Source organism: Glycine soja, chromosome 18, assembly GCF_004193775.1.
Source record: "Glycine soja cultivar W05 chromosome 18, ASM419377v2, whole genome shotgun sequence".
Lineage (NCBI taxonomy): Eukaryota > Viridiplantae > Streptophyta > Magnoliopsida > Fabales > Fabaceae > Glycine > Glycine soja.
The window spans coordinates 13,646,861-13,659,811 of NC_041019.1; the positions used below are offsets into that span (position 1 = coordinate 13,646,861).

At 31.6% G+C, this 12,951-nt stretch overlaps 1 protein-coding gene across 1 annotated transcript; it reads right to left on the bottom strand.

Annotated features, from left to right (window-relative positions):
• Positions 1-12,546: 12,546 nt before the first annotated feature.
• LOC114396965 (non-specific lipid-transfer protein C, cotyledon-specific isoform-like) lies at positions 12,547-12,903 on the bottom strand. Its single transcript, XM_028359120.1, has one exon. It carries the CDS (start codon positions 12,901-12,903, stop codon positions 12,547-12,549), a length of 357 nt encoding a protein of 118 aa, XP_028214921.1.
• Between the last annotated feature and the right edge of the window lie 48 nt (positions 12,904-12,951).

A 12,951-nucleotide genomic window follows, 5' to 3' on the forward strand; every position in this document is an offset into this window, starting at 1 on the left:
GTAGGAGAAGATGAATGGAAGGAGAGGGAGAAAAGGAGCACGAAATTTTGTGCCTCAAATAAGGTCTAAAATTTGAAGTGTAATTCTCAAATGATCAAAGTTCCAGAAATGCACACACATGGCCTCTATTTATAGCCTATGTGTCACACAAAATTGGAGGGAAATTTGAATTTTTATTCAAATTTCACTTGAATTTGTGGAGCCAAAATTTCACTAATTATGATTAATGAATTTTAGCTATGGTTCAGCCCACTAATCCAAGATCAAGACCAAGATTCTCCACTAAGTATGCTTAGGTGTCATGAGGTATGTAAAGCATGAAGGACATACACAAAGTGTGACTATATGATGTGACAATGGGGTGTAGCAAGCAAATGCTCACCTCCCCCTCTAAAATTTAATTGGATTGGGCTTCTCCCAATGCAATTAAATTTATTTCTCAACACACACATCAAATATTCACTTAATGCATGTGAAATTACAAAATTACCCTTAATACAAAAACCAATCTAGGTGCCCTAAAATACAAGGGCTGAAAAATCCTACATTTCTAGGGTACCCTACCTACATTATGGAGCCCTAAATACAAGGCCCAAAAATAATGAAATCCTAATCTAATATGTACAAAGATATGTGGACTCATACTTAGCCCATGGACCCAAAATCTACACTAAGGCTCATGAGAATCTTATGGCCTTCTCTTGCATCTCTAGCCGGATCTTCTTGGAGTTTTCTATCCAATGCCCTTGGGGGGTAGGATTGCATCAACTTTGCTACTATAAATTATGACAACCCCTGTATATGGTCCCTGGCTTACCCATGGAGTCATTAAAGAAATCTAGGATCTTAATTATGTTAAATTCACTGTGTGTTTTTAAGTTTAATTGGGTTGGTAATAATATCAATATGTAGACCAATGATTTCAGATTTACTTTGGTAGATCTTATGAAGCTAGCTTATAAGAATAAGCTTTTCATCATGGCAAAACATGCTAAATAGGTGTTTTGTGTCCAAGATCCTTGTGATGAAAAGTGGTCAATGGTTCTACATGGAAAAACCATTGGTTTTAATCTTGAAGATTATGATTCAACCCTTAATACTTGTCACACTCCTTTCTCCACAAACATGCCTACCATCAATGGAGAAGATGAAGTTGATGATGTACATGCAAATCATAATAATCATAATGAAGGAGAATTAATTAACATCATATAATGTAATCATTTTGTATTTATATTTGTTTCCATATTTATAATTAGATGACTTAGTATACTTTTGAGTTAACTTTAATTAATATTGTTTTTTAATAGACATATGGCTACACCATTAAGCTTCCCTCCTCCCGAGCAGCACCTTCAATGTTTATGTCCAAGAGGACTAGAAAAGCCGCATGGTTCACATCATTGTCTGCCAAACCTGTGGGTTTGGAGAGACCACTAGTTCATGTGGATCCTAACATTAAGACAATTGCTAGTCCATACAGAAAGAAATTAAGAACTTATTTGGGGGTCATCGGTCGAGACAAAGTTGATGTTACATATATTAATTGGATACATGTTCCTACATCTCAGAAGGATTTGATTTGAGAAGACATTCAGGAATTTCAATTAAATCTTGTATGTTATGGTAATTGTTAAAATGAGACGTTGTTGTTAAACACTAATTCTTACATGTCATTTTGTAATAAAACACAAATTTGATATTCCAAAAGAGTATGATAAAAAGGACGAAGAAGAAAATCATTCAGACTATAGGTATGTGATGGAGGCAATTTAAGTTAGATTTGACCTCCAAATGGACTCTTGCAAAAGGTAAGGATGATGACAATAAAATAGTGTGAGAGAAGTACGGTATTAGCAAAGAGAAGTGGAACCAATTTTGTCAAAGTCGTACAGACCCTTCATGGGAGGTTAGTTCTGGTTGTGTTTTTTGAAATTGACATTTATAATTTATTTAAGAATTTTGTTGACATAGTGACTAATTCTCACATGATGTTAGAAAGAAGGCACAAACCATAAAAAAACACAACACTGCCTCTTATGTATTGTCTCGTGGGGGTTACAACTTTCTTGATGAGAAGCTAATGGAGAAAAAGTAAAAGAAACAATTGGAGCAAGCAACCCAATTTGGAAGTAGTAAAACAATTGTTGATCCTCCATCTCCCATTAGACGACACGTGAAGTGAAAGCTGACTCACACAAAAAAAATCATATCAGATGACATCTGAGGTAGCACACCAAATTGTCGATAGGATTGTAAGTTAATTTTTAATTTCAAATGTAACTATATATATAATAACAACAATAGTTTGTAAAAAATAATCTCTTTTTTTGGTTGTAAGATTCCATGGAAGAGCAGTCTGCATAGGGTGGCTTTGTTGTCCATGGACGTCAGGATGTACTGATTACTGTCATTTGGTGACCAGAGCACCTTGGCTTTATTTGTGCTGCTGAAGTTCGTGTCATCATCAGACAATACTATAGAACACTATTTAGCTAGATTGGAAAGTGTACCAATTCGCTCAAGTAGTAATTAAAATAGTAAGTTTGAGTATCGTGTCCAAAGGGAGTTTGTTATACTTAGATGCCGCATATTCAGTTTGTAAACAATTTCAATTGCAGTGAAATAAAGTGAAAGAACTCATTCATGTTTCAAATTCTTGAATTAATTTTTCTAAACTTAAAAACGCATGACAAGACAAACGCAGAATTTTATAATAGAACAAATACCAAGATGAATATATCGGGGAGTATTTTCTACTGAACTTTCTCTTGACGTAACTAAATAAGTTTTTCTCTATTTAATATTACTCTAATGTTCTTGCATCGTTAAATTATTCTAACTATAATTCCTCACATGAAAGAGCCTTGCCCTCCTAGTTTTGTTCTTCATTCCTCAACAAACTCATTCTGAGCGAGCTTCATTATGCAAAAGGTACAATATTTATTAGATTACTACACTCTATTCCTAGAAATGCATACTTCTAGCTGCTCTACCAAGTTCTAAAGACTAAAAGCATTTTCCAATACTCAAAACTTAACAAAACATATAAATGGGTGATCAAGCTAAAAATATGGAAAATAAACACAGATAGAAGCAAAGAATACTAGAAATAATATTAAATAAATAGTTAAAGTTTTTACATCAAGAGTACTCAGTGGAAAAACTCCCCAACAATGAAGTTTTTAGCCCTCTATTAGCAAGGAGGGCTTAATACAAGGGTGAAAATGATGTAGGAATGGAATGATAAAGTAAAAATGTGAAGAAAATGTCTTCTTTTTAGCCTTGCTGCCTTGTTCCTTCCTTTCCACGTTGCTTGACGCTTCATTTCCCCTCTTCTCTCAGTTTTTAAAGACTTTTGGGCTTCTCAGCTTATGAAGGCACGCTCAGTGAGCATGTCTCACTGTGCGAGAGTTAGTGGTTGGGCGCAAAGCAAGCTTGGACGCACTAAGCGTGAAAAGAGACACCATCCTCGCTGGGCGGGCTAGCTGCACGCTAAGCGTGCTGCTCTCAGACTCAACATTCTCTAGGGTTTCATACTCACTTAGCGAGCAGGCTCCCTCGCTAAGTGGATGAGCCTTGCTTAGCCAATCAGGCTCGCTGAGCGAGCCCTTCAGTAGCATTTCAAAATCTTTTCTTCGTTAGCCTAAAAATCCAAATAAGTTCAACATTAGTCATCCAAAAGGAGTTTCCACTGTATAAATTCACATAAGAATAAATTATTTACAAATCTCACAAAAGAAACCATAAATTAAAGGTACATTGTTACTTTTTATCCTATTTTTAATGCATTTAATACTCATGAATAGAAATTAGCAAACACCATCACAAAGCTCCCACACATTTACATCGGTAAGCCAAGAAGAGTTGGATCGACTGAAGCAAAATCTTAAAGAGGAGTTGACACAAAATATTAGAGATAAGTTGGGACAGTCGATCACCGAAAAAGTGACGAAACAACTAATTTTCTCGTTCAGCCAGATGCAATCCCAACAACCACATCCAATTGAGCCAGATGTAGCTTCTTCTGGTGCTCGTGTAAGTACAAAGGGAAGTTGTGTGGATCCCTCAAGGCAGGACCCTAACTCTGATATCTTATATATAAGTGGGTTGTATGTTGATGACATTCCTCCAATCTAGTTGCCCTTGGGAGAGTTTGTCAGGGTCATCAACCGTACACCACGTGTCGTTGGCCAATGATACGGAGAAGGTGGGTGTTGAAGAAATTTGAGATGTTGATGCTTGTGTGCCTATACTCACTAATGAGGTTTAGTTAGTAGGACAGACCCTGAACACCTTCATTGCTTGGTCAAAACATCTTGTAAAGCCTTTTTCAAAAAATGATTTTCCTTTATGTGGTGTTTATTATTATTAAAAAAAGGATTTGACCAAAATAAAGTCTTGACTATCATTAACTTATGTTTATTAACTGTGTTCCTTAAACAAGTATCACAAAATTTGAGCAAGTCTATTGATAGGCTGGAACCTGATGATGATCCCATATACTAAATAACTTTGATGATCCCACAGTTTTTCCTCAAGCATATGCAAGTGTCGTGGGATGCAAGGGTAAGCTTACCAAAAATAAGCACAATAAAACGAGATAAAACTTAACTGTTAAAACATAAAGAAACCCCATTATATACATATTGAATTTAATATTAAGAAATCATACTTAAGGCATAAATCTTAGACATTCATATAACAAAGCATCTTATAATAATAATCAACTCATCAACCATCACATCAAGATTAAATCATCATGCATTATTATCATCATCAATCACTCGGTCATTATCACCATGATTCATTCATCAAGCAACATCATCATTAGTCCATCAGTCATCTACACCAAAGACAAACTCAATTTCATGGAGATTTACACTACATGAGCGATTAACCTAAGAACTTCATATCTCTTAACATAATCGCACTTTATGATATGACCATTTGAGGAGACCTAGATTAATCATGTGGAGGAAGTGTAGTTTTACTGAAAATGAATGAGTATGGATAGTAGCTTACTTTGTAAGGCTTGCAAAGACCTTAACCTATCTAAGAGTTTGTGCACTTATCCATTCTATATGCCATTTCATTGTTAACCATCACTGACAATCTTCAGTACTAGGTTGAGGGCCTTCATAGCACCCAAAACTTACGTGCCTACTAACAACAACTAAACTTGGATTCCTTGATGTTTAAGATACAACATAGTCATACCCACCATCTCACTCATGATCGATCTCAAGGACATCCAAGTTTCACCACCATCAACAATAATTCATCCCATATACACTAAAAAATTACTAAACCTTGTAGGAAGTAGTTCTCAAAACTTTGACACACCATTCAAAGAAAAAATATAGGGGTGGTACTTGGAAAGATACCTCACTAAGCAAGACCCCCTGGTTGCTTTAGTGAGATGAAGTTATGGTGTTAAACTCACTCTCCCAAATATATCATTTTCATTTCAACAAAAACCTTCCCAAAGGTCATAGCTAACCCTTCCAACACATATGGATAGTTACAAGGAAATATTATTATTCATTATAATCATCTTATCAACATCACCGCATTCACATCATCAAACAATGTCTATATCATCATTAAGAAATCAACCAACACAACTCAAGACATTCATCAATTAACATAATTATTTCACCATCAACATAATATTCTTAACAATAAGGAATCAAATAATATAATTATGCATCACTATACCATAATAAAAACTTATACTTCATGTTTAAGATTCTCAAAACATCTCATAAATTTTGGGTTACTATCTCTTTCGTTTTTTATTATCCACCTATGACCTCCATAACTTATAATCACAATAAATTAATATATATTAACTCAATTAAGTTGAATTTCATCTCATTTGAAATTTAAGATTATCTCCAACTTTTATGTCTACCTAAAAACCTATTTTTGAAGCATACTTTGATTAAAATTATAATCTATATGAAACTTTTACTTATTACTGACAACTTGACATTTGTTCACTAATTTAAGCATATATAGATTTGTCGACATTATTTTTTAGTGAAACAAAAGCTAGTAGTTAGCTAACATCTAGGACTACAACTTTCATGATGATCATGTTTCCAAATTCGTTAATCTAGATCACCTATAGGGCCACAAAACTCCTAGCTAGCCCTATAACTGATTCAAAACGTTTTCATCATTCACAACCCCTCCAATCACTTACAAATGATTCAAAACTCATTCCAATACTCAATACAAGTCGAAAGCAACATAAATCAACAATTAATTGAACAAATACAAAGTTAAATTAGAATTTGTGAATGTATATGTATACATGATTTTGATGATGTCAAAAGAAAAATAAAACAAAGTTGCTTCAAAAGATAAGCATGGCTTCAAGATTAATACAAGATTGCTTCAACAAACAAAGCCTTGCTTCAAGATTAACTCAAGATCAAGCCTTTCCTTTAAACAAAGTGCTTTCAAGACATTCAAGGCTCTAGTAATCGATTACCAGGCAGTGTAATTGATTACCAGAAGACAGGGTTAAGAAATAGCTGTTGAAAAGGATTTTGAATTTGAATTTTCAACATGTAATCAATTACCATATGTCTGTAATCGATTACCAGCAACGAAATTCCTGAAATTCAAATTCAAAAGTCATGACCCTTCAAATTATAACTGTGTAATCGATTACACAAATATTGTAATCGATTACCAGTAGAGAATTTTCAGAAAATCTGCCAACAGTCACATCTTTTCATTGGATTTGTGAATGGCCATCAAAGGCCCATATATAGGTGACTTGGGCACGAATTTTATAAGAGAGAGTTTTGCTTGCTCAGAATGTCTTATCCTCTTAAAAGAAAATGAGAGAGAGTCCAAGAGAACTACATTGCCAAATGCTCTCTCAAAAGAAACTCTTGGGCAAACACTTGCTAATCCATTAAGAGTTTCTCCATGGACTTCAATTGTAATATCCTTCTTTTTAAGAGAGAATTCTTCTTTCTTTCTTCTCATTCAAAGAGATTGTTTAAGGGACCAAGGGTCTCTTAATTTGTAAGAAATGCTGAACACAAGGGAAGGGTTGTCCCTGTGTGGTTCAGACTTTGTAAATGGATTTTTACAAAGGGAGTGAAAAATCTCAAGTGGGTTGCTTGAGTACTGGACGTAGGCACGAAATTTGTTGAACCAGTATAAAACTGTGTTTTCATTCTCTCTTCCCTTATCTTATTTATTTTGTTGCAATCAATTGTGTCTTGAATGTTTAAAGAACATTATTAAATTGATTGTTGCTTCTTCTGCATTCTGAGCCTATCTCTTTTAGAAGGGGGTTAAAAGTTTGTTAGTGAAAAATTGATTCTCCCCTTCGTATGTTATTGAGGCCACAAGGTCTAACAGAATTCCAAAATCAAGATCAATCAAGGTTTAGCTTCCTTTACCTATCCAACTCAATGAACTAACTTTGAGAACAAGGAAGGAAGAGAGGAAGGGATTTTAGCTCCAAGATGTAAGCTTTCTCCCTTTGACATAGCAACTACACACCATCCATACCACCCAAACCCCAAAAACCAACATAAACTACATCAAAACCATGAAAATTAATACTTTTATGAAGATAAGAGGGGAAAGAGGAGTGTTCCTTACCACTAAACTAGCCCTCAAACTCAAATAAAGCACTACTAAAAGGTTCCTTGAGCAAAAAAAATCAAGATCTCAAACTCTCCAATGGAGGGTTGTCTGCTTAGTGTTAGATCGAGTGGCCTCAGAATAATTAAGAAGGGGGGGTTGAATTAATTATTCCTAAAACTTTACCAATTAAAAATTACTCTTTTAAGGATTTTACTTTTGTTGTTAAGAGAATATGGAGTAGAAGAGAAACTTAACAGAAAGTAAAAGCAAAAATTAAATGCACAGCGGAAAGTAAAAGAGTAGGGAAGAAGGAAACAAACACACAAGAGTTTTTGTACTGGTTCGGCAACAACCCGTGCCTACCTCCAGTCCCCAAGCGACCTGCGGTCCTTGAGATTTCTTTCAACCTTGTAAAAATCCTTTTACAAGCAAAGATCCACAAGGGATGTACCCTCCCTTGTTCTCTTTGAAACCCTAGTGGATGTACCCTCCACTAGAACTGATCCACAAGAGATGTACCCTCTCTTGTTCTCAGTCAAACCCAAGTAGATGTACCCTCTACTTGTACCACAAAGGATGTACCCTCCAATGTGTTAAGACAAAGATCTCAGGCTGTTAAACCTTTGATACTTTGTGAATGGGGATACAAAAGAATTCTCAGGCGGTTAAACCTTTGAACGCTTTTGTATTAGGGAATGGGAAGAATCAACAGAATTCTCAGACTGTTTCGTTTTGAATTCTTTGACAAGGGAGAAGGGAGACACAAAAGAATTCAGGCGGTTAGTCCCTTGTTCTTTTGGAAAAGAGAGAAGAGAGACACAAAAAGAATTCAAGCGGTTAGTCCTTGGCGAATTCTTTTTGGCAAAGGGAGAAGAGAATGAAAAGATGAATAGCACAAGTTTTCAAGGTTTAGAAAACCAGAAAACTTCAGAAAGCTTTTGGTACAAAAGAAGAAGAAGTTCAAAGAGATTCAAGGCTTGTAAAGGATTGTATGAAATAAGTGTTCAAGATTGTTGTTAGAAAGATTGATTCAAAATGAAAAACAAAGCCTTGCTTTTATAGACTCTTCATGTCTGGTCAAGAAGGCCATTCAGAAGAGTTATAACTTTTTAGAAAAACTTAAAACCCATTTGAAAAAGTCAAAACCTTTTTGAAGAGTTACATCTTTTGATTTTTCAGAAACAGTCACTGGTAATCGATTACCAAATAAGTGTAATCGATTACACAAAACTTTTGAGTGAAACAATGTGACTCTTCATTTTTAAATTTGAATTTCAACGTTCAAGGACACTGGTAATCGATTACCAAAACATTGTAATCGATTACAGCCTTTTGAAAATATTTGGAACGTTGTAAATTCAGTTTGAAAACTTTTTCAAACTCATTTTTCTACTGGTAATCGATTACAACAATATGATAATCGATTACCAGAGAGTAAAAACTCTTTGGTAAAGGTTTTGTCAAAAACTCATGTGCTATTCAAAGTTTTGAAAAAACATTTTAATACTTATCTTGATTGAGTCTTTTCTTCATTCTTGAATCTTGAGTCTTGAATCTTGATCTTGATTCTTGAGATCTTGAATATTGAATCTTGATTCTTGATTGTAGACTTTCTTCTTGAGTCTTGAATTCTTCTTGATTCTTGAACTCTTGACTTGTTCTTGATTCACTTGAGTTGTTATTTGATCTTTTGAGCTTTTTGTTCATCACCTTTGTCATCATCTTTTGTTGTCATCATTGTTATCATCAAAACACCTTTGAATCATTGTTGATTCATCATGAAGCTTTGCTTCCACACTTAGAGAGGAGGAAGAAAAAAGTGAAATGAGAGTGTTTTGATTGTGGTTCTTGAATCCCTTCATGTTGAGTATATGATTATCCCTATTCCTTCTAATCACATCCCTTCACTTCTTAAACTCATCCACCCTATCCCTATCACTCAAGGCCCACTCACCTCTGCCCAACCACTCTAAAATTTACTATTCACACCTAAAACAAGATTTTCACATACACAATCATAAACATCACAAACCATCACTTCATAATTAATTATTAATTGAAGACACTTAAATTAAATTTAAGTACTCTTGCAATCTAATTAAACCACTTAATCAAACATTACGATAAGCATATTGTTACACATAGAGTTGGTTTGATGTTTTATCTTAGAATAGAGATTGATGTGCCACTAGGCACATGGCTTCATTAAGTTGTACAAAAAAAGAATACTCCCTACATCTCTTAATAAATACAATAATTAATACTTTTTTAATAAAAATATTTTTAAAAGAATGAAATTATTTATTTATATATATAAAAACTAAAAAAATTAATAATTAATATTAATTGCTACATTAATATCTATGTAATAAAATTAATAATATTTAATACTACATTAATATTATTTATGTGATTAGTTTAATTTTTTATTAAATATAATTAAATCTTTTACATTTGATTAGACAGACAACTATCATAAAATTTAGGTTTCAATCAATGGTTTTAAGATGTTTAACATTCCTTTACACATAGATAGATAAATATAGAGATAGATTGGTAAATAGATTTTTTTTTTTTGTTACAAGATAGGTAGGTAGATGGATTGATTGCTAATTTTTTTTTTCGGATTTCAAAAGAGATTCCTAATTACTTTAATTTGTATATTTTTTTTAGATTTTTTTGTGATTACTTTGAATTAGAATATAAATATAATATGTACAAAAAAAAAATACTCCCTTCCTCCCTTAATAAATACAATAGTTAATACTATTTTAATAAAAATATTTATTAAAGGATAAATATATTTATTTATATATTTATAAAAACTACAAAATTAATAATACTAATTCCTACGTTAATATCTATGTTATAAAATTAATAATATTAAATACTACATTAATATTATTTATGTAATTAATTTAATTTTTTTATCAAATATAATAAGTCCTTTAAATTTGATTAGACCGACAACTATCATAAAGTTTAGGTTTCGATCAATTGCCGTAAGATATTCAACTCTCCTTTAAATATAGATAGATAAATACATAAATTATAAAAGAAAATAGATAGATAAATTAATTGTAATGTTTAAAATAAATTAAAATAAAGTATTTCACTTTGTTAGCTATCTAATTTTCATATAGGGCAACAAGTCATTGCATCTTTAAGGTAAAAAGTTAGTTTTTTTTATCCAAGATTATAAAAGATAATGGACAATTCAAAGTTAAAATGAGATTTAATTATGCATTAATGTGGTTAATAACTAAATTTTTAACCAAGATTAATTCTTCATTAAAAATTACATTAATTATGCATGAACGTGGTTTTTACCAGCTAAAAAAAAAATTGTGATTTTTACCATTTCATTCTGTGTTGACTTAACATAGTAGCATAAAATTTCTAAACGATTAGCCGTTCCCTTTAATATGTTTTTTTTACCATATTAAGCAATGAGTTGATGCTAATGCTGGTGGCAGGTGGAGACTTCATGAATCTCACAAATGTATGTAACTCGATTCAATAATTTTTAACTATAATCAATTCTAACCATTGTAACCATTTTTTATTTCTGAGTGATACTTTAAAAATATATTTCTATTTATTTTATAATTTTAAAAAGGTTAAAAGATAAAAACTGTACAATAATTAAAATTTAATAAAATATAATATTCCGTTTCAAATCAAATTTTCTTAATGAATTAAAAGATGAGATTTATTTTAAAATAAATAAATAGCAATATATTATTTACAAAGTTGGTTAATTTATTAACATTAAAATTACAGCTAAATTTATTCATATTAATTTCTAAATTGCCTTTAAAAATACTCCATTAGTTAATTTTTGTGTATACGTGCGCACAATATTAATTGCTACACTACATTACCTTTTAAAAAATCATTAATTCTTACTTTATTATCTAGGTAATAAAATTAATAATATGAAATTCTACATGAAATAGTGATTAATTTAATTCTTTATTAAATATTATAAAATCCATTAAATTTTATTATATCCCGTGGCTATTGTAATGTTTAGGTTTGACTAAATTATAATTTTGTTCTCTTGTTTTTTTTTTTTCATGATTTCGGTATTCCTAATTTAAAAATTTTATAGTTTTGGTTAATTTTTAATTTTGCATATTTTTTTTTCGATTGAATCATAAACAAAATAGGTTTTTGCTTCAGATACAATAAAAAATAATTTAGTTAAAGTTAATTAAAATATAAGAATGAAATACATAAATGCATGCAAAAATTAAAAATTTGACCAAATTAAATTTTGAATTTTTTAAAATAAAGAATCAAAATTACAAAATAAAAAACAAGAAAACCATAATTATAATTTAACCTTTAAGTTTCAATAAATATTTATAACTAATATGTTCAAGTCTCCTTTATATAAATGGATAAATTGATTGATTGCTAATTGCCTTAATTTTAATATGATGTAACTTATTAGAATATATATTAAACATTAATGTTACCAATTAATCTTAATCAAAATGTATATTGGTTAGAATTTCTCAAAATGAAATATTTTAAAAAAGAATAATTGGTTTTTTAAAAAGGAGAATGATTGAATAAAATCGTGAATTGTGAATATTAATTATTAATTATTTCAATTTGAATTGTATTAGAAAAATTATATTTGAAATCGAAAACATTGAAACAGAATTGATTCATAATACATATTTTTATTTTCCGATTTGAACAGATTTCCCTCACAAAACTAATGCTTCAAACCCCTAGAATTTCCGAGAAGATCATAGCATAGTTAAAAAAAATTGAACGAAACTTTGTTACAGAATACTCAAATTCAATGTGACATCATAAACCGTTTCGAACAATACTCTCTCTATTTTATTGAAAATATTTATTTCTATTACATCTACTTATCAATTTATCCGCAAATTTATGCTTGCACAGTTAATCACCATATACACATTTACTAAAATCAAAGGAAGGTTTAATATTGCAGGCTGCTGGAAGTAGTACCAAACTCTGCTTTTGAAAATATAAATTTGGTCCAGCATCCTCCAAACAACTACAGAAATTCTTAATAGCTTGAGCATTGTTGGCTCTATGAATCGCCACTCTTGCTCCATCACAACAATGAGGAGTTGGAGTAGAAGGGCCTGGATTAACCAAATAAGGCACACATTGGTAAATTAATGGCTCATACCCATTGCACGTTGGAGGAAGTTGACAAGCAGTGAATGTTGTTACTGCCAAACCATAAGCCATAACAAGCATGACAAGAGCCAAAACTTTCTTCTCTCCCATCTTACCTTGAATATCTATGCTACTTTGTTTTCAGTATTATGAAGTTCT